This window comes from Aptenodytes forsteri, unplaced genomic scaffold (genome assembly GCF_000699145.1).
Source record: "Aptenodytes forsteri isolate BGI_AS27 unplaced genomic scaffold, ASM69914v1 Scaffold8, whole genome shotgun sequence".
NCBI lineage: Eukaryota > Metazoa > Chordata > Aves > Sphenisciformes > Spheniscidae > Aptenodytes > Aptenodytes forsteri.
In genome coordinates this window covers 8,143,271-8,164,463 of record NW_008796218.1, presented here as the reverse complement: position 1 = coordinate 8,164,463, position 21,193 = coordinate 8,143,271, and the positions used below count along the sequence as shown (strand labels likewise).

At 39.1% G+C, this 21,193-nt stretch overlaps 1 protein-coding gene across 1 annotated transcript in view; it reads left to right on the top strand.

Moving 5' to 3' along the window:
* The first annotated feature begins 1,837 nt into the window (after nucleotides 1-1,837).
* The window catches only part of DKK3 (dickkopf WNT signaling pathway inhibitor 3), a 28,219-nt gene continuing 8,863 nt past the window's right edge, over nucleotides 1,838-21,193 (top strand). Inside the window, exons 1-2 of the mRNA XM_009288829.1 lie at nucleotides 1,838-1,975; nucleotides 2,482-2,565. Coding sequence (XP_009287104.1) covers nucleotides 1,838-1,975; nucleotides 2,482-2,565 — 222 coding nt within the window. The remainder of the gene's footprint in view (nucleotides 1,976-2,481; nucleotides 2,566-21,193) is intronic.

Here is a 21,193-nt window from a genome sequence, read left to right as displayed (position 1 = left end):
CTCAGGCGGGGAGGTGGGAGGTGTGGGGGGTACCGGCGCGGCCGCCTGCTGCCTGCTGAAGGTGTCTCCTCTGCTTCTGGCGCTATTTCTTCCCACTGGCAGGCTTTCCCGCCCCGCTTCTCACATCGCCCGCGCCACCTCTGCGCCCTTCGGCTGCTGCGCGTCCCTGCGGCTCGGGGCTCGCCGTGTGTGTGTCTGTATTGCGGCGCTGGGGATTGCGTTGGAAAGCCACCTTCTTGCAGCGATGCGGGCAGATAGGCAAAAATGAAGGCAAATAGTCCGTCTGGGTCCTAAAGTGAGAAAATAACAGTACGTGACAAGGGGAGGAGTGAAGAAAAGTTATTTTATTGTCTTTGTATAGCAGGAAGTAAGACACAAGAGGTTATCCCAAACCAGGATTCAAAGGTCTAAGACAGTCCTGAAAACATGTGTGGAAAAGCGGCTTACTTCTGATGTAATTCCGTGTCTTGATCTCAAAGTGCTTGCGCAGAATCGCACAGGACCTGTTTCAAAGCCAGGAACTGAGTCTAGACCCCAAGCCATTGTCTCGTATCGCAATCAGAAGACCTTGTTCCTGCATTCCCCTTACTTCTGCGCTTTTTTTCCCTTTGTGTTAAGAATCTTCCTTCCAATTTCTCTTTTCCTCTCATTCAAAAATACATAGTCCAAAAAAACCTTTTACTGACAACCCACTGGGGAAACAGACCTTTGTTTACTATAATTAGATAATTTCTGAAGTTTTACTGTCATCTGGACAGTTGCTGAAATCTACCTCTGTCATCCACTTCATTTAGACTGCAAACACATTGAGACAAACCATTTATCTGGACAGTTGCTGAAATCTACCTCTGTCATCCACTTCATTTAGATTGCAAACACATTGAGACAAACCATTTTTTTTAAAGTATTCTTTACAATGCCGAAAATATGCTTAATTATAAATAAGGATGTAGTCAAAATTTCTGCCTGTTTTCCGATAGTCAGTTCTGGATTGAAGAATGGTCTGTATATAGCACAAAATGTGGATTGTCTGAGCTGCGTCTTAGCAGATAAATGCTTTACTCTTAAAAAGGTTTGTAGCTGTCATTTAAAATAAACAGACACACCAGAAAGAGAAACTTTGTCTTGGGAAAAATTCTGTTGTTCAGCCTGGCTGAACTTGTGGCCTCCTAGCTCTGTTACAGCAGTTGCAAATAATGAAGTGACACAACTTACTCAGAGTTTATGTTGTTTTACAAGACTCATGCCCTTTTGCTGAGCTTACTGTGTTTTCTTATTCAAAGAGGACTCCTTTTCTGTGTTGAGTCTTCATCTGGCAAACAAAGACAGTGGGAACGGAAATAGAGAATGAAATTCTGGATGTGTGCACCCTGCTCTATAGGACTGCTTCTGTTGACTTCAGGGGGTGTTGGCTATGTCTCTCTGTCCTGCCAGAATATTTTCTCTTCTTTGTCAGGTGGGGAAGTCTGTCTTAAGTGTTGAGTGGTTTTCTGGGAAAAATAGAAAGCTGGGCTCTTGACCGGCATCAGCCTGTGCAGATACCAAATTGTCACTAGTCTTTGCACACTTCTTCCTCGCAGGGACTGACTTGGGACTGACTTTGGGTTAAACAGTCCAGAGCTCAAGGGTTTGGCTCTCCACGTTTTTTCTAGTCCATTAAAAAAGCTGCTGTGGTCACTGTCTGAAACAGCTGAGTAAGTGTTCCCACACAGGGGGATCTGTACTAACAGCACCACATAATTAAACAGGGCGTTACTGAGGGCTGCACAAGAAGTGTTGCTTATTCTTTTTTGTGTAGTTGTTGCTAATTTTCAGTTGGTTTATTTAAATTTGGCAGATGGAAGCTGAAGAGGAAGGGGCAAAAAAACTGTCGGAAGTAAATTTTGAAAACTTACCTCCCAACTACCATAATGAGTCCAACATGGAAACCAGAGTTGGTAATAGAACTGTTCAGACTCATCAAGAAATTGATAAGGTATGAGAAAACATATATAGCAAGCTGCTGGTTCTTACACAACCTTTTCTTCAAAAATAAAAACAATTTTGCACATTTTGGGGAGAAATAAGATAATTTGGAGCATAAACTTTCCTGATAATTACTTTGGGGTTTTATTGTATCTTATTTCCTTGCCTAATCACTGTGTAAGGGCATATGTCATAAAAGGTTAATGTGAAATAATAATTTATTTTGAAAAAAATGCCTGCTAAAAATAGAACACAGCTACAACTATTACCTGGGTCATAAAAGAATGACCATCTCTTGCTCAGTTAGCTTCATTACAGTGATATTTTAAATATATAAGGAGATAGCCTTGTCATCTACTTTTTTCCCCCAGATTAGGATTTTATATGAGTGACAGCAAAATGGGAAAAAAAGGAGGGGGTGGGGGTGGGTTAATTATTGCAGAATGTAGGACTGAGAGTAACAAAAGACTAATAAAAAATGTAGTTTGATATTTTGTTCTTCTTTTGCTGTATCAGGTTACAGATAACAAAACTGGATCAACAATTTTTTCTGAGACAGTTATTACATCTATAAAAGATGGAGAAAACAAAAGAAATCATGTAAGTGAACACATTTTTTTCCTTTTGAAAATTAAACAAATACTTTCAGTTCATCATCCAGAAAAAGGTGATATAGTTCACCTAGCAAAATTTCTGAATGCTTTGAAACACACAAAACCATTAGGGGTAAGCAGTCAGAAATGTTTTTGTTTTTTAATTAATTTAACTTAGGATTATTATATTAGGAATTGGAAGCAGAGTTTCAATGTTGTGGTTAACTGAGGTGCTTGATCTGAATATTCAATTTGTCTGTCAAATGTAAATGTTGTACTCAAATAGCAAAGATAGTTACACAGCCCTTTCCAGTGAGTATGAATAAACCCTTAGTATAACAGTGCTTCATGTATGTCCTCTCAGTGCTTTTGGGTTTCATAAAAAAATTGCTTTATAGACTTTTAACACTAGAAAATAAACCCCAAATTGTCTATTGTGAGGAGTCTGTGGAACAATATATGGCTTTATTTGCTTTTCAGCCTAACCTAGTGATGGACAACTGGTTGTGAAATGTTATTTTGGGGAGGGGGAGAGGGGCAGGACAATAAATCTCCCTCCTCTTTGAAAATCCTTGTTTAAGGATTCTCAAAGAAGTTTAAAAGATGAAGAATATTTTTTACCTGAGTCTTGCAAACACAGGTACGTTTGCTAAACATCAGTAGTCCCATGAGAAATTCGGCACATACCACTACTTAGAACAACCGTTAGGTTTTCTTCAGTTACAGTCTTACCAAAATGGACTTTCTGTATGCTTTTATTAAGACAGGACTTGCCAGTGTTTCCTCTGATAGCTGGCTTCATCTGACTAATAGCTTGTGGTTTAATTTAGTTTAACATGCCCTGGCTTTTTTTAGAGTAACTTTCTTCCAGTTCTTTCACAGAAGCAGCTCTTTAACTATTTTATAAAACATTAAAAAAAGAAAAAAATATGGCGGTAGTTCCTATTTTTAATGGGCATAACACCTGAAATTAGTGCATCTTTCTGCTATTATCCTCTAAGTTTTCCCTCTTTCAGCTCATATTTTTGTACTGCTATTAAAGTTTGAGAATGGCAAGTAGCAAAATAAAGTTGCTTGTGTATGCTATACTTCTTTTTTTTTACTATTTTGCAAAGCTTATAGATTAAGTCGTAAGTCAAGGTACAAAATAAATTGCAACTATTCTAAGCTACAGCTTGATTTTATACAAAGTGTTAACATATTCCACAATGCTTTTTAATAGATATGTGTAATGAAGGCAATCCAAATGTTTTTTTCAAGCAAATATGGTCATCATCTTCAAACCAAGTGTACAAAGGCAAACTTTTCAACCTTCTTAGCACTGGGACACAACACTGGTGGTGTTTCATAATGTATTTGGCTTGCTTGTGGTGTCTGTTCATTCTTCACAGCTGTATTTCTTTCTCCAACGATCATACAAAGTTCCTAATAAGCTTCATACATCAAGTGACATTATCTGCATTTTCCTTATGGGAAGGTTGCCTCGCTTACCAAGCCAGTGCTGCATCCAGAACCAATACTGTTATTAGTCTTCCAGCTAAAGAATTTGAGGGTTGAATACAAATTTTTGTCAAACTTCATGGTGGCATGAAGTTCATTCAGTTATGAAGTAAGCATAATCAGAACTGATCACGTTAACTCCTAATCATTTAAATCCTGGGACACTTTATTCATCAACATCCTTACTGCAGCAGCTGCTGAAACAAAACTACGTTTGTTAATGTTGATTTCCCCTCTCGCACTCATTTTGAACTTTCAGCATGCCCATGGTACAAACACCTTATTTAGAGGTTGCCAAGTTAGAGAAAAAGTTAAATGGGAAAAGCAACCAACAGACGTATTTGGTTGTTTTTTAAGAAGAGCAGGCAAACACGCATGTATTAATTTGACTAAGAGATGCCTAACAGAAGTAAATCTGAAAATACTTGAAAACTGTAAACATTGAAGAGGAATATGAATTACTTAGTTTACTACAAGGGTGAAGAACTATTGTAGGAGTAATGGCATGAGATTAAGAATTGGAAAATTTGGGTTACAGCAAGAAAAACGTGCTGCCATGGAGACATCTACCAAGTGGAAGAAAAATTTTGTCCAAATTAAAAAGCACCATTGCTTAGATCTGTAAACTTAAGACAAAATTATTGGGAAAATGAGTTGCAGAAAACTTTGCACTGGCCCCTTAGGTCATTTTTATATACATAAATTTTCATACTTCAAGTGTCATGTGACATTGTGGGACATCCCAGTCACTTTCCAGGCTGCAGGCTTCACAGGCCACTGGATGATGGAAGAGTCATTCTGCTTCTTTGCTGCTTGTTTTAAATGTTAGCAACAAGTAGTACATGTATAGGTTTTGTATTCTCCAGGCAGTTAAAAATGGAAACCTTTTGAAATCTGGAGATTATCTCAGGGGATCTCTAAATACAGCTAGCATATGCTGTTCTGTAACACACATCCTTAATACCCATCGGTGATTCATCCTGCTGTGTACTATAATGCAACAAGAGGTTTGTGTAATTGTAGCTATAAGTATTGACAGTCATTTGAAAAGGGTGATGCTGACATTTTGTTCTGGGGATGGAGAATTTGGTAGCAGAGGCTGTAGGGAGCCAGCCATTGGGAACAGGACCTCTGTTCTGATGCTACTCCCGTAGCCTTCAGATTGGTGCCTCTTTAGAACAGCACTTTTGTTTTTATTTTCAGTCTGCCAAGTAAAAGAAATGGGCACATGCTATCACACAAGCTCAACTTTTATGCTTGTAGGGAAACTGAATGCTGAAAACCAAATCTGTTTCATAGGTTCAGTTTATAGGCTTAGCTTATAAAAGTTAAGGATTCCCACAGCTCCTGTGCTTTAGGTACAAAATTGGGCGGTAAATACAAGAATTCATCAAACACCTTAGCAAACCACCTGCTCTGAAATGTAAACTCTATATAATTTATTACAGCAGTAATTAGTAATAGCTGGAACCCTACAACCCTCAGTTCACGTGTATTATCTGAGCCAAGTTCAAAGCCACTGAAATCACTGAAAGTTTTTCCAGTGACATTTTCGGGCTTTGAGACATGACGCAAAAGCCTCACAGGTAGGCAAAGATGTATCTTGCGACAGTTCTGTGTTGCAAATATAAATCCACATACTGGCTGAAATGAAATTTGACACTGGAGAAGCAGCTTCATGGAAAATAGGTTGTGTCTGCATTTTAAATCACAGCGCCTGTACCACCCCTATGTCCTCCTGCAAACAGGTACAAATACACGTGTATATATAGTGCATATAAATATATACAAGTATATACACATACATGTAGTGCAGATACACTATTACAGAAACATAAGGCATAATCTTATTTTGTATCAGTATTTTAAGTCTCCAGAAGAGGAATTGGGCTGCTTGCCATTTCTGGCAATGCAATCCATTTCTTCAGAGGTGCTGCATTATTTGGAGGCGCCATTTACATTCCCAGACTAACATTCACTTTCTCAGATGTCAGTGAGGACTGACAGTCACCAGCATAGATGTTAGGCTTTGATCCAACAGTCTTGTGTCTTTAGAGAGGCCAAATACAGGCAAGAGGTAGCTGGATGTGCATGTTTTTATGTTTGTGCAGGGTTTTACATCCAGTTGCACCTGGGTTTAAGGCTCAAATATTCTGTAATTTACTTCTCTGGGGAACATTAGTTAGCTTGCAAATTAGTAGAGTAATTTCAGTGGTAAGCTCAACGATAGAACACAGATAAAGTAACAGCACTCTTTATTACCATATGAAAATCAAAATATTTCTGGCTTGTTGACTAGTCCTGTTTCAACTGTGATACATTAACCTAACCATTGAAAAGCAAGCATGAAAAATAAAAGGAAACAAAACTGGTACTGGTAAGATTTGCTGCACAAGGATTAGTTGCATTTCTTCTCAGTTGCATTCATAGTAGTATTTTATATAAGCTCTCTCTTCTAATTCAAAGCTAGTGTACCTAAGATTTTTTTTTCTTGACTGTATTAATTTGATAAATAAAAATAGCAACAGCTTCTCTTTAGCAAGGGGTTTTTTTTTCAGACTTTAATAGAAGTACATCTGGTTGCTTTCAATTCTCTTTCTTGAAAGAGATTTTTAAAGATGCTAATATCTAGGGAGGGTGTACTAGGGAACTGGAAGAGTATCATGCATTTCTCATTTGGCTTTGGCACTATAAAAAACATTCATTTTTTTTGCCTGCCCTTGGTGGTAGAGGCTCTTGAGGGCATGACTGCGCCTTCTCATTAGTTACACAGTACAGATCAAAGTTTCTTTGTGGGGGAGTAAGGAGAGGTGTCTCCAGTGTGATTCTGTGCAAGGTGCTTGCTCTTTCTTTGCAAAGGTGGGTGTGTGCCTGTCTGTACACATGTATTTGGTACCCACCTTCTGCAAATACAGCAGCTGGTTAGTAAGTAGTTTCAAACACTCCCAGGTCCTTAGGAGAGAGGCCCCAGGATAGCAAGCCTTTATTTCCATGGTTAGAGGGTGCTGTTTGGATCCCTGCAGCTCTGGCAGGGAGGACTGTATCACTGTGGAACTGCTTTTACAAGCTGACTTGGCAGGTTCTGGAAGTGACCATCAGTCAGGTCACTGGTTTATCTGTAGAGATAGAATGGATAGCATCCCCATTATGATGGCCTTATTTAAAGCATTTTTCAGCCTTTATCTTTAGTCTCACAATAAAACAGTAAAAAGAAAGAAAATAGTAGAAGAATTAAACATTAATCTCTGGGATTCTATTTCCCCCTTTTCTAGAGGAAAATCTGTTTTAAATGGCTAAGCTGTAGCACTTCATAACCAAGCTTCCACTTCTCTGCAGATATCCAGAACTGCTAAAGTAACTGCTTGATTCCTATTTGAGCAACTTTTACATGATTTCACTAAGCATGTTCTCAGCCTCATATACTGGAGTTGCTCTCTTTGAGATTCATACTGCTCCAGGGAGAGGAGTTCCTACCTGTGCTGAAGAGAAAATTAGTTTTGAAAATTGAGAAGGAAGCATTAATGGAATGGAAGTTGCAATTTTCCCATCAGCAGCACTGCAGGAGAGCAGCTGATGGCAGAAATTTGAACATGCAGCATCTTGGTGTTGACTTTGGCATACAAGTGTCTCAGGGAAGACACTTGTTTTGGGCATCCCAGTCCTACATTTGGGTCTAATTTTTTTGTTTCATTTTTCACAGAACTTTTAGTCCCTGGTGACTTGTACTCAACAACCTTAAACTATCAATAGACACACTAAGTGCATTCCTGGGTTGAAATCCTGGTCTCTGTCTAGCCAAAAATCCCATAATATCTAAATCTGGTAGTTTTTGTACATTTAATAATTTAGTTCATTAGCACGCTTAGTTTGCTTTTCTGTTAACTGTCCAGCCTGCTCTCTTGGCTTAACTTGTTACATGAATCATGCCTTGACTAGTACAGTTCTTTTCAAAACAACCCACTCTTTAGGTAGTTCTTAGTGTAGGAGTAGATAAGGCAAACTGTACTTCCTTGCTTATGCTCCAGGAGAGAATTAAGAGATCTGAATGAACTGCATCACTGTTTTCAAGTTTATATACTAAACAGTAACTTGAATAGATTACAGTTATAATATAGGCTAAAGCTTTCTGAAAAAAATGCATTAATAGCTTGCAATGGCAATCAGTTAAAAGTCACCCATAGTTTCATTAGCCTTTTGTAAGCAGAATACCTGCCTGCTTTGCACTCTCTTTTGTCACATTCAGTTGATACTTTTTAAGTAGTATGTCTCAAGTGTTTGCAAGTCATAGCTTACATTTTAAAACAAAATGTAGGTTCCCATCCAGCCCCAATCCACCTGAATTCCTGCAGGAAAACTAATAGGCATTTTTTTTAATCTTACTGTGCATGAAAAACTATTGCTTTTCTAGCAAATCTACCCTCAGTTCTTTCAGTCTCTTGCACAGTCTCTCCAAGGCAGTGTGATGTGTGTTTTGCCCTTCTGATGTTTTAAGTTTGCTAACCTGTCTGATGCTAGCAATCTGCTAGTCTACACTTAGCTCCACTGGAAAAGATACGAAGTAGCCATGCAGACTGAAGCTAGGTGTTGAGCTTTTTGAGTCCAGTTAGTGAAAGAGCATTGTTGTAGTCATTCTGAGAGGCCTGAATACCTGTGTCTTGTTTTGAAACAAGCAAATCCATCCCCCGGCTTGTTTTAGAGAGCCAGGGCTCTTCAGCCAGGCAGGGTTCAGATATTTTGAACGTTTTACTGAAAGCCTTGTTTTTTCCCTTTTCTTTTCAGTTTCAGTCTTGGCAATGTAGAATATGAAGCTGAGGGGAAGGTACAAAGAGCTCACGAGGACAAGTAGCTTGTATTTGTTAGAGTAGAAAATGATGTGGAGAAGGGTGCAAAGGGAAAGAGGATGTAGCCAAAGATGAAAAAAAGTTTGCAATTAGTATTTTGAATTGCTCTTACTAATCTGGAATACTTTTAGGTTATAAAACTTGTTGTAGAGCAAGGGACATATCCTTCTTGTATGAAAGGTGTGATGGAGTGTGCGCATACCCCTGCGTATTCATATCTAACTCCATAAGCAGCAAATGCTTCTTAGTGATGCAAAAGCTGTTAAGAGATTTAATTTAGCTCATGGATGATAGAATGGCCTTATTGTCAGTCACCGTGTATCTCCAAGATCAAAGTTTTTACTGGCCATCTGTTGACTGGACTATAGCCAAAATAATCTGAATGTTAGCCTCAATGAATGGAAAGACCTGACATAAGGAGTTTGAAAAACATGTGTTGCCTCTGATCCTGCATGAAGAAACTTCTCCGAGGAGGAAGGTGGGAAATCTCTGTAATTGCCAGCTGAGGTGTGTGTCATACAGCTCAGTGTCCGCATCTTTATTTGCTGAACTTAGTCCATTCTGAGTTGGCTTGTTTTCTCAGAGAGAATGCTGTGTAGAAAGTTATGGATCCACACAGAGAATCAGGAGTGGATAGTGTGTACAAACATAAGGTGGTTTTGTAATGCTGTAGTGTTGCAATGGCCATGATGTGGAGAAAAGTGAGACTGCAGTTTCCACAGACTCAAATATCATGCTTGGTGACCCTGAACAAACAAGCGGGTGTAAACAGCTGCTAGACCTTATCAGAGTGAAGAGAAGCACGGTGCCTTTTGCTGAGAGGTGAGGCAAACCAGGTAGGTGTTTCAGCTGAAAACACGACAACCAGAGGTCAGAGAACACAGATCATTATCACTTTTTTTTTGTCTTAAATAGTGGCTTGGATTTGCAGGCAAAGAACTGATGCAACAGCAAAGGGGTTACTCCTAATTAAAGGTATCAAATCCTGCTCTCGTTTGTATCAGTGGGAGTCTGAAGTAATTCAGATAACTTTAGTAAATTTACTTTGCTAGTAACGAAAAAAAATTAAAAGAGTGACTAGGATTTCTTTCATATTTCCTATTGGCCTTTCCTTAGTGTAAGTTCTTTTTCTGTCAAGTTAGGCAAACAAGACTGTGTAGTACTAATTGATATTCTGAAAGTAACATTCTTCATTAGTAATTCAGGTCTATGCCTGTGTTTAGAATTATTTTAAAATTTGCCAGATCCTCATGTGCTATAATGTGGTATTTCTATTCCAGTTAAACTCCAAAGAAAAAGAATATTTTTATGCAAAATCAAGTTGGCTAAAGAACTGCCTCACCTTTTTTATCTATCTATCTGGACTGTTACCCTTTGAGTAGCTAAATATTGAAGGGAGAAAGATTTTCTTGGAATAAATTTCTCCTCACCAAAAATAAGCTGTCACTGTAACAGTCACAGTGCCTAGAATTGATTCAATGTTCTAGGTGATTGTTAGTAAAAACACAACAGTAAACCAGTAAGTTTATCTCCAGAAGGCTACAAAACAGACTTTCTCTCAGAGAGTCAGTGCCCACCCAGTGCTTCATCAATGTCCATCTGAGAGCCGTTCACCATTTCTAAAGCTTACAGCATTCTTGTTAGTTGTGGAAATAAATTCTGAAGCTTTTCATCTGTGGGGAAGTACGTGTCATGTTTGGTTATCTGCTTCTTCCTTGTTTGCATATTGGTTGGTACAACTCTTCTGCAAACAAGCCATGGTAAGGGAGTAATGTAAATCAAAGAGCTGTTGTTTACCTTTTCCCTGGTTTTAGTTCAGCCTTCTCACACATAACATGCTGAATTTAGGAAACCAAGGCTGTCTTTTACAGATCATGTCCAAGTTGTAGGGAGATATAAAAACAAATCACCATGAATGCTTTTACTTTCTGCCCTACTAGAGCTACCTATTTATCCTGAGAGAAATTAAATGTTTTTTTATCTTCTCTGTAAGGTAATAGATACAGTCAGGAGAGTGAATCTTGTATGTGGGCTGGTGACAATTCTGTGATCTACTGATGTCTATTACGAGATCATAGTATGGACTGTCTTTAGTGAAAGTTCATTAGTGATGTTTCCTCTGGTCAGACCCATGTGGCAAAATTAATCACATGATAGGAAAAGCTTTAAGGCAAAAGAGGATTTTTTTCCACTGGTTTTGATTACATGGTTTAATCCACTGGCTCCAGCAAATACTTATTTGAGATTTTAGCCGAAACCATGTTACCTAATTACGCAGTAAGCTTTAGCTGGTAAGGTGACAACATGTAGCAAAGGCTTTAGGAAATACAGGCTACGGTGCTGGATGTAAAGCACAAATGTTTTGTCTTTTTATTTTTTATTTACATCTGTTATAATCTGAGAATGATTGAGGTACAAAGGACACAGATGAATGGACTAAATCTGCAGCTGGTTTACATCTGTATTGTCATATGTAAGGTGGCAGAATGGTACCAATTTGCCATCACTGGGAGGTTGGCCCAGTAACACATAGTTCCATATATGATGAGCCTAAGTCTTCTCTAACCTTTTCCTGGACCGTAGGAGGGGTAGATTCATCAAAATCAGTAGAATGACACTGGTTTTACACCAGTGAGTAGGGGGAAATCTGTGATTGCTTGGCCTTCTGTGCAGTTGTTTATGGTCAGGAAGACGTGTGAGATGCTACTAATCCAGCTTGATGGTGTTTTGTGTTACAATTTGCTAAGGTAAACCATGGAAATTGAAGGAAAGTGGTGAATTGAACTCTGTTTCTGTTTAGTTCTATTTCATGAAAGATTTGGCAAATGTGAGGAAAAAAGCACTGTAGAATGGTGGCTTCAAATGTATTCCCTTGAGAAATGCATTTCTACGTCAGCTAAGTCTCACTTTGTCCTTCTCCCCATCTGATTCAAAACCAGCATTTTGGCATCTTTTGTGGCGTGAGTGTCTGCCTGACCTTTTGAGGGACTGAGTCACTTTGATAGTTAGCACTGAGGAATACCACACCAGTGAATGCATTAGCTGTCAAATCGTGGTTGTTCACCACTGCAGCTTATAGAGAGAACCTCCCTCCAGCTTTTCTACCTGTCCCAATTCTTACCTTAATAACAAGTCCACCTCTCTCTTCCAATTAGTAATATATCATAATATAGCATAATTGGTAAACACATATACAGGGTGGGGGTTTTGGATTTGTTTACTTGTTATTCTGTCTGCAAATGACTCAGAGCCTGTTCTGTGAATTTACATCACATGAGGAATCCCTCAAACTTGTTCCTTTAGAAAGTCCACTCATGCCAGGGGGAGGACGAAGCATCTTACAGCATGTAGAGAGGCTGACATCATGGTGTCAGGCAAAGGGGAACCTTAGTGGTCTTTCTGTGTCCAAGATATTTCATAGCCATCAGCAAGGGAAAGTTTTGGTCCCCTAGTAGGTGTTTGTCTTGGACTTCATACATGGTGACAATCTGTAATACATTCACATTCTTAGGTCCTTTTCGGAAAGACATAAAGAGCATGCTGAAGACCCTTTTTCATTTCTTCTTCATTGGAGTTTGTTTAGGAAATGGAATGAATATTAATGGATAGTCATCATCTCATGTTGTTGATATCCTCTAGACACATGATTTCAGACAGAGAATTAAATTAAGGAAAAACAAAAGGCTCTGTTGTAATCCCAACAAATGCCCCAACGAGGTGGTCTGGAAGAAGCCTCATATAGTCAACATCTACAACCCAGATGCCTACTCCATCCTTATGCAGAGATTCATCTCATCTGTTCTCAAAATCCTCAAGTGCTGGAGATGATTTATTCCAATGCTTTTCTATGCTCACTCTAAAGTCTCTGTTGCTGTAATTTAAACCTCTTCTTCTTCCATCTACAGCTCATGGAAAATAAATTATTCCCTTTCCTGTACAGTAACAGCAGTCTCCCACATTGTCAACTCATTAGGCAAAATCCATTGTAGATGAATTCTTATCCATGTGTTTCTGCTCCAGTATTATTATCTTTGGCTGACACCTTAAACACGGTAAATAAGTCTGTTGAAACTGTAAACTACCAAAAAAGTATATCATATAAGAACAAAGCACATAAGATTCAGGGTTTGAAATAAGTTCTGTGAGGGATTGGGCACAGGTTGGCGTCTTACTCTCAGTGTGCGACTCTTAATTTAGTGATTAAGATTAGCAGGCAGCTATTAAGTACAGAAATATTGTTTTGAACAGTTTTTCTTTTTGCACAGCTGTTTCACATCCTTGCTTTGTACAGCTACTCTGGATTGTTTTGCTTTTATGAATTTTCAAAGTTTACATAGTTTGGTAGTGAATAGGGCACAGGTTGGCGTCTTACTCTCAGTGTGCGACTCTTAATTTAGTGATTAAGATTAGCAGGCAGCTATTAAGTACAGAAATATTGTTTTGAACAGTTTTTCTTTTTGCACAGCTGTTTCACATCCTTGCTTTGTACAGCTACTCTGGATTGTTTTGCTTTTATGAATTTTCAAAGTTTACATAGTTTGGTAGTGAATCATGGAAACTTTGTAGCTGCCAACTGTAGAGACAAGAGACGCCTGCATTAAAATTCAGTCCCCGGGCACACCATTACATGAAAGCAGTATCTTTACACGATTACTGACTACTTAGAAATAATGGCACTTTAGAGCTTTGTAGCACAGTTTTACAGTTTTCTGTAACTGTTACTGTATCTCAGTAACTAACTATTTAGCATAAAAACCAAGATCTTTTAGACCGCAAGGTTTTAGACACATCTTCTGGTTATCAAAAGTTGAAGAATTGTTGTTCTCCGATGAATAGATCCGCAGGTAGATGCATTTCTCTATTAAGACAATCAATTGCAAAATCATTAGGAAAACTTTGTTTATAAACATGCATCAGAATTTTGACCTCATTTGATAATCTCATACTATGTGAAAAAGTTTTTCTTAATGTGGAGCACTTAAACATGGAGCACATGGCTATTGGTTTTGGGTCTCAGATTGTCTAACTCCAGAATATTCTGTCAAATTATAGATACAGAAGATTATAGAGTCTCTGTGTATTTTAAAAAAATGGACTGAGTGTATAGCATGGCACCAAGTTTCCGGAAGGCCTAAGGGCAGATTTTGTTGTCAGAATTTCTACCATCCTGCTCTGCCTATGGTACACCTGACAAACAGGAGAAAAGAAGATAAATTTCATGTTATAACCTGTCCTGCCTGCTCTAGGGCAAATGTGTGGGATGAGATGAGACATCTGCTATTGCAGACAGCCCATGCAATATGTAGCCCTATATATATATATATGGCTGTATATAAATAGATCTGTATGTATATATACATATTCACAGACCTTTGCTCCTTTCTTAGTTGGATAGCTCTTAGTTTCTAGACTAAGTTAATTACCTGTCAGATTATAATTTGTGGGGGTTTTCTACCAAATTTGAACAGTGCCTCCTCTGATACCATTGCAAAATAGATTGAAATAAGTACTTTGCATTGTGTTTCCTACTCAGGAGCATTTGCAGAGGCTGTAGTCTTGCCAGGAACAGATTATTACATTGCTTACTGAGAAAAAGAGGGGGTGAGGGAAAAAAAAAATATGACTGCTTCTGCAGAGTGGCCTGCTGTGAAATTATTACATAACATACAGAGGTTTTGACCATGCGTGAACAGAACATGATCTGACAGAGCATCTAGGCATCATTTTTCTCATTATCCTGAGGCATTTGTCAGGAATCTTCTATTCTTTGCTTTTGTGTGTAGCTGCTTCTTTCATTGAAGTCTCAGTTCTTTGAAGCTGTGGATAATATGGCATTTTATTTATGTCTTTTTTGACGTGGAACTTTAACTGCGTAAGAGTCTGATCAGTGACAGGATCGCTGTATTTGTGGCGAGAATAAGCAGATGGTGTAAAAAGGGGTGGACTTCTTACACTAGGTTTGGTGGCAGGCAGTTTATTGGGTGACTACAGCCTGCCTCAATTAATTCCCTAAGCTTTTTGACAGCATGTTAAGGCTAACGTAGCTATGTTGCTTTTGGCACCTAAAGCCAAGCTCAGGTGCCTTTGGGCCGTCTTCAGTTATGTCATGTATAGAATAGAATAGACTAGACTATTTCAGTTGGAAGAATTTTGCATTCATTCATATTGCATCATGTGGAAATGAAGTTTTTCCAATTAAAATGTTTCTGTTTTCTTGGCAGGGGGAAAGGAAGCGGGTGAGATTAGTTCTATGCAGAAGTTCAAGACAAAACTGAGGGAGTCACTTGTATTTTCTTATTTATTAGTTTTGAGCCAGAGTCACATTCCTCTTGAAAAGCCATACAAATAGCTGACTTTCCCACATAGCACTGGGATGTGACTAATACCATAGTGTGCAACTCACATGTCTGCTCTTTTTAGTATGTCTTTTTTTAACAGTAGTCCTTATTTTTATGAGTGTTATGTACTTGGCAGGACAGCAGTAAGAGGTTTGCTCTGCTGGAAAGTATTACAGAGGTTTTGAGGTATTTCAAGGCAAATTAATTCATATCTCCTTAAAGACAAATGTATTATGTGCCCTGTCTAGACAACTAAGTCATTAAGAACTGGAATGCTACTGCAATTCAAACTATGGCAGTAGTTTCCATAAAACAATATTGCATTCTATGTAATTCTGCCATTTTTCTAATACAGGTAGTACATGTAGGATATAAAAGTTTTTATGCTTTTTTTCCCTTACTACTCAGCAGTTTTTGCCATCTGCTGCAGTAATGGAGACCGGCCCTACGTGAAATGACTTGTAGAAATTAAAACAAAACTTAGAAGGGGATATGTAAACATGGAGGTAAATATTAACTCTCGGAAGTGCTAATTGCTAAGAAATGTCAGTTTCAACATGAACAAGTGGTTCTGCTAGAGCACTTCAGCTGTGGCTGAAATGATCGTCTCAAAGATACAGTTGGGTGAGCTCTGGAACTGTTTGGGAAGGATCTGTAGCTACCATTTATGGAGATTAACATTGAGTTTTACTTGAGTTACAGGTTTTTGAAAAGGCAATTTCTTTATATCAGGAGCTTTTAAGAAACATGTAAAGGGGCTTTTTGTTCAGAGCAGCTTTGAAGCATAGTTGTCCCAGTAAACTGCGAGAGGTGCCCCCATGCATTTCCAAGGTTGTTACTAAAAACCATTTTCTAATTGTTGCACCAACTGCTTTTGTAGTATTGCTTCCTGTGTTGTGAACCTGCTGGCAAAACTTCCTCACCTCTCTGAAATTGGTGAATTTTGCCTCTATAGTTTATGGCTTGTGAACTTGAAATCCATAGAGGGTTAGGAATGAACACTTTGGAATGGCTGTTTTGGCTTATAGCTGTACACACAGTGCCAAGACAAAAAAAGGCCTGCCTCTCCTTCAGCTGTTAGGCAGTTTCAAAAGCTTTGTAGTCACAAACTGCACCTGGATCAGAATAAGCCACCAAACTGGGCCATATAGCTTACACAAGGAGGAGAAAAGTGGTTCTCTCATTTGAATCCCACTTACTGTTCTCATGTCAGAGCAGTCAGTGACCTTGGCAGACAACTGCTACGGAGCTTCTCCACTACAGCTGCCCCTTACCCACGGAGGCATTTTCTGTTCCATATACTACCCCACTCCCCCTTAGCGTTCAGTGTCTGGCTTTGATAAATGTAGTATTCACCATTGAAAAGTTGTATATAAAGTCATCAACAGCGCCTTCCTCTGCTTTCTTGGGTTCTAAGATAAAGTGTAAAGAGCCTGGAAGGAAAGGAAAGCTCATTCCAGACAGTCATTTGCCTGTCCCTGACAAGTGTTGGCTGAAGATATGAATAGTGAAGAGAGAGGTTTGTTTAAAATTATCTTTGAAGAAGGACTTTTTGAGAATGTGGGAAGTAGGGTGAGTGTGAGTGGGGGGAGGGAATAGACAAATCAAATGTCAATTTTGAATTTAAAATCAATTATTCCATTTTGAAAGTCAGTATCAGAATAGACTTGAGCATATTTTCTAGTCTACACTTAGGGTGTTAATTAGGAATTGAGGGGGAAAAAGAGCAAAGCAAAATGAGCATGATTTCAGTACATACTATATCACCAGCGATAGTGATATGTCACTATAATGACATAAAGCATTAAAAATATTGCCATAGTGAGGTACAGAAACCAGATGAACACTGCAAACGAAAGTGGGTTTCTATGTGAAAGTAGGTTAACTCTGGCCTTATAGTTCTGCTTTCATAACTTAAACTGAGAAATTCTTTGCTTCTCCCTCTTTATCCTTAGTGTGTTATACAGGCAGAGGATAATGTGGTTCACACCATCATAGTTGGCTACACTCTACCAGTCAAGTACAGTCTGCCAAAATAGACCATAGCACCTTCTAGGTCAAAGGCATGCTATTGGCTGGAGTGTGAAGATTGTCGTATCACATTGAAAGAAAAATTCTTTTCTTTTGTGCCTTTCCACGTATATGTAAACATTCAGCCAGAAGGAGAGTACGCTTGTCAAAACCTGTTACACCGGTTCTGACCTGTACACTCCTGTGCCTGTGCCGTCTCGCACTCAGGCATCTGTTTCAGTTTTCTGGTAGTTGTGGTACTACCATACTTCACTACCACTACATCAGTCAGTTTTTTATTCTCAAGTGTGGAGACTAACCATTCTTTAGGAAAGCAAACAATAGCTTGGCATAATCTGCCAAAGACAAGAAGATTAAAGTTTCTTTCAGCAACAGTTGTTTTAGCAGTCTTACAATACAGGGAACCTCTTCCACGGATTTCAGTGTTTTGTTGAGGTTTTTTTTTCCCTGTTGGTTTTGGAACAGATCCTAACCCCCAAATTGCTTTCAGGTATGGCAGGATGTTCACTGCAGAGTACAACATTATAATAAGAGCCCACAGGATGCTGAGTATGTACTTAGAGGTACATAGCATGCTCTTCTCCATCCTGGCTTCTGTTGTTTATGAGTCCTAGTATACTCATTAATAAATAGGCAATCCTGCTTTCACGCTGCATTATTCTTTAGCACTTCTCAAACAGCATATTCCTTTGCTGCTATGTTAAATTAACTGGTATAACATCATAATGGATTTCAGAGAGAAGTACACCATTACAAGTGTAGCTAATTCTGTCTTTAAGCTATCTGCTCAACTTGTATGCTCTGCTGCGTGTCAGAAGCCAGGACCTCCTCTCCTCAGTTTACACACTGTTGCTCTACACTTACAAAGACAAAATATTCTGAGAAGTAACTTAGTTTGCAGAATTCCAGAAGAAAATGGATTGTTCAGAATCCGTTGCAGCTGGTGAAGATGTTTAGGATTGCTCCTTGTCCAGCAACTGTTGTGTCTCAAGGTAGCCTGATTAGAAAAGGTCTGTAACCTGAATAAGGAAAAAAAAAAAAAAAAAGAGAAAAAGAAGATAAATGGTTACACATATGCATGTATAAGCATTACTGAGTTCTGCATTGACTATGGATTATAATAGCTGGGTGAAGGAAGTTGGTTTTGAGCGCGGCACAAAATTTCACAGAGAGCATATGAAAGCAAGCTTTTTCCATGCCCGGAAAGAAAACCATGAAGGGATTTTTTCCCCAACTGAAAATCCTCATAAAACTGGAAGTCTGAGCTGGTGGGACACAATTCAGTAAGAGGAGAAAAAAAGTTTTTTGGTGGGGGACTCATTAGTGCAAGAGAAAGCAGTGACTGGAGAATTGCAATTTTGGTGTTAGGTGGTTTTAGAGCTTGAGAGAGTTATTCCATGAGCTTAAAAATGATTATGGCAAGACTTCTCCTCTGTGGAAAGGGACAACTGGAAAAACTGACTACACTGAGACCTGGCTGTTTGCCTGAAAGTGGATGGAACAGGAATGAAACAGTATAGTTTATTCTGAGTATGGATTATACAGAGGGATTCATAAAAGAAGCTGACAAAGCTACAGACAGAAAATTGGCCAGAAAGAGCATGGCTGTTGAAGAGAAGTGGCTAACTGCTAACTTGGAACCACAAAACCTCAGACATACTATATAACATTTGGATTTTGACCCACCTGATTATGTAGCAACACAAAAGCAAACAAGCAGAACACACATTATACTGGAATAATGAAGCTGCAAAAACATTATGATAATTTATAGCAGCCTAGACCTGGTGATACTAATGTCTCTAAATAGCTGAAACAACTGCTTCTTAATTATAAACATATAACCGAAATATTGTGTCATTGACTTGAAAAGAATCAGCAGGCCCCAGACTATGTTTGGCTTCTGTTCTATGTTCTGGGTAATCTAACTGTTTGAAAACATCTCAGATGACCAAAATGGGTAACTTAGACGAGGCGCTGCTCTTCATGCAGAGCAGCCTTGTCTCACGCAGGGCAAGAAGCTTCCATAAGGTTTAATCTGGAGAAGATCTGAAGACAGTATAGCTGTTTCACAATGTAATCTTTCCTTCTTTCAGTGATTATAGTAATTAAAAAGAGCTTCACTTAAACTTCTTGCTGAGATAATTTTCAGTCCAGCTGAAACACAAAACCCAACTGGGATGGGGTGGAAGAAGTCAGCAGTTTGGGGAGAAACGATCTAAAAAAGTAGAAATAGAAAATTAAAAGTTTAGTTGGAACTTTCAATAAAGGTTACACAGACGACAGTTTATCTGCTCCAGCAAGTGAGATTAACATCTGCCAAAGAGCAGTCAAGTGGTTTCTTCAGAGAATTCAGGGGGTTTTGTATAATTGCTTTTTCTTTTTTTTTAATTGACCAATAGCAAAAAGGTGGCATCAACCTTATGATGGTGCAAACCAATAATGCAGTACAAGTGACTCAGAATGGTGCTATGAGCTATTCTTCTGTTGGCTAGATTGTTTCCAGCCTGGAGAAAACACATTTTAGAGAACAGGGTTAATCATGTGATTTTGAAGAGGTAACCATTATATGGGAAGAGGAAACACCCCCTCCCTGTGAACCAGACACTTCAGGGGTACACAACCATATACTCTCTATATTGTCCTCACTGCCATACCTGCAGAGTTATATTCTGGGAAGAGTTTCTGACCAGTTTGTACATTCACCCTGTGCAGCGTGAAAAAAAGGTGAGCCGTCTCTACCACAGTGCTTGTGGGACCTCTGGGTGAAGAAACTTTAGTCTGAGTTTATGATTCAGATGGGAACTCAGGTGTCCCTCTCACATGAACATTTTTGTTAAGGCCATGAAATGATTCCAGGTTTGAAAAGCTAAACATGTGCTCAAGCACCTTGCTAGCTTGAGGCCTACTCTAGTGTCTTAGCTGGGTAGCAGAGGCTGATGCATTAGGAAACTGTGGGGCTTTTCTTTGCCTAGGATGTATGTGGCTCTTCAGTACTTGTCAATCTTAAATTAGCGTTCAAACCTGTCTGCTGAATACTCTTGTGCAGCAAACAAGGTGTGGGGCGGAAACATTGAGTTTGTTACGTGCGTTTCAAAACCATGTGATGTGGAAATCATGTTCTTCGACAGACTAGAATGTTACTAAATGTAAATTCGCTCCATCGACAGCAGGGGGATGCCAGAGGAATGATGTCAGTTGAGAATCTGCTCCGGCATATTTTGCAATATTCAAATTAAATTAAAGTAAGGATTTAAAATTTACACATGTAGGTATTTAGACATTTGCAGCTGTGAGCTTGCAGGTGATGCTATGGTGATAGGTACATGAGAGGCGTACCATCAGCCAAGGAAAGGAAATCAAATGGTGTGTGACATCTACTGCTTCCCAGAAGTACTGGCTGTAAGGTAGCGCTGCTGTTACCATGAAGTCCCAGGAACGTTTAACATTACCAGTCCTGTGGAAAGCACTGCGTTTTTCAGCATAGAAGCTGCTGCTTATAAATATGCTTAGGCACTGCAAAGATGCTTATGTTTGCCTGAGAAGAATTTGTCTGTCCTTTGCAAAGGGGCACAGAGCAGCAGTTAAAAGGAAAAGGAAACACATTTCCCTTTTTCCCTTAGGGCTGTCCTTGCTGGCTTAGGGAAGCTAACCATGCCGCAAAGTTTCTGAGGTCAGCACTAATGTTGCTGGGGAAGAGGAAAGACAGCATAAAGCTACCTGACCTGGGATCAAGAAAACTGTTGCAGAATGGTCTCCCACAGAGCATAAAGATACTCTCGGCTACTGCAGCTGCTGTAGTGTAGCCTCTTTCCTTCGATCTTGCTCCCTATCTGAAAAAACAGCCAACAAGTAACGAATCACAACTGTACTCTAATACAAGTAGAATAGATTTAATGCAAATGTCTCCCCCCCCCCCCCAAAA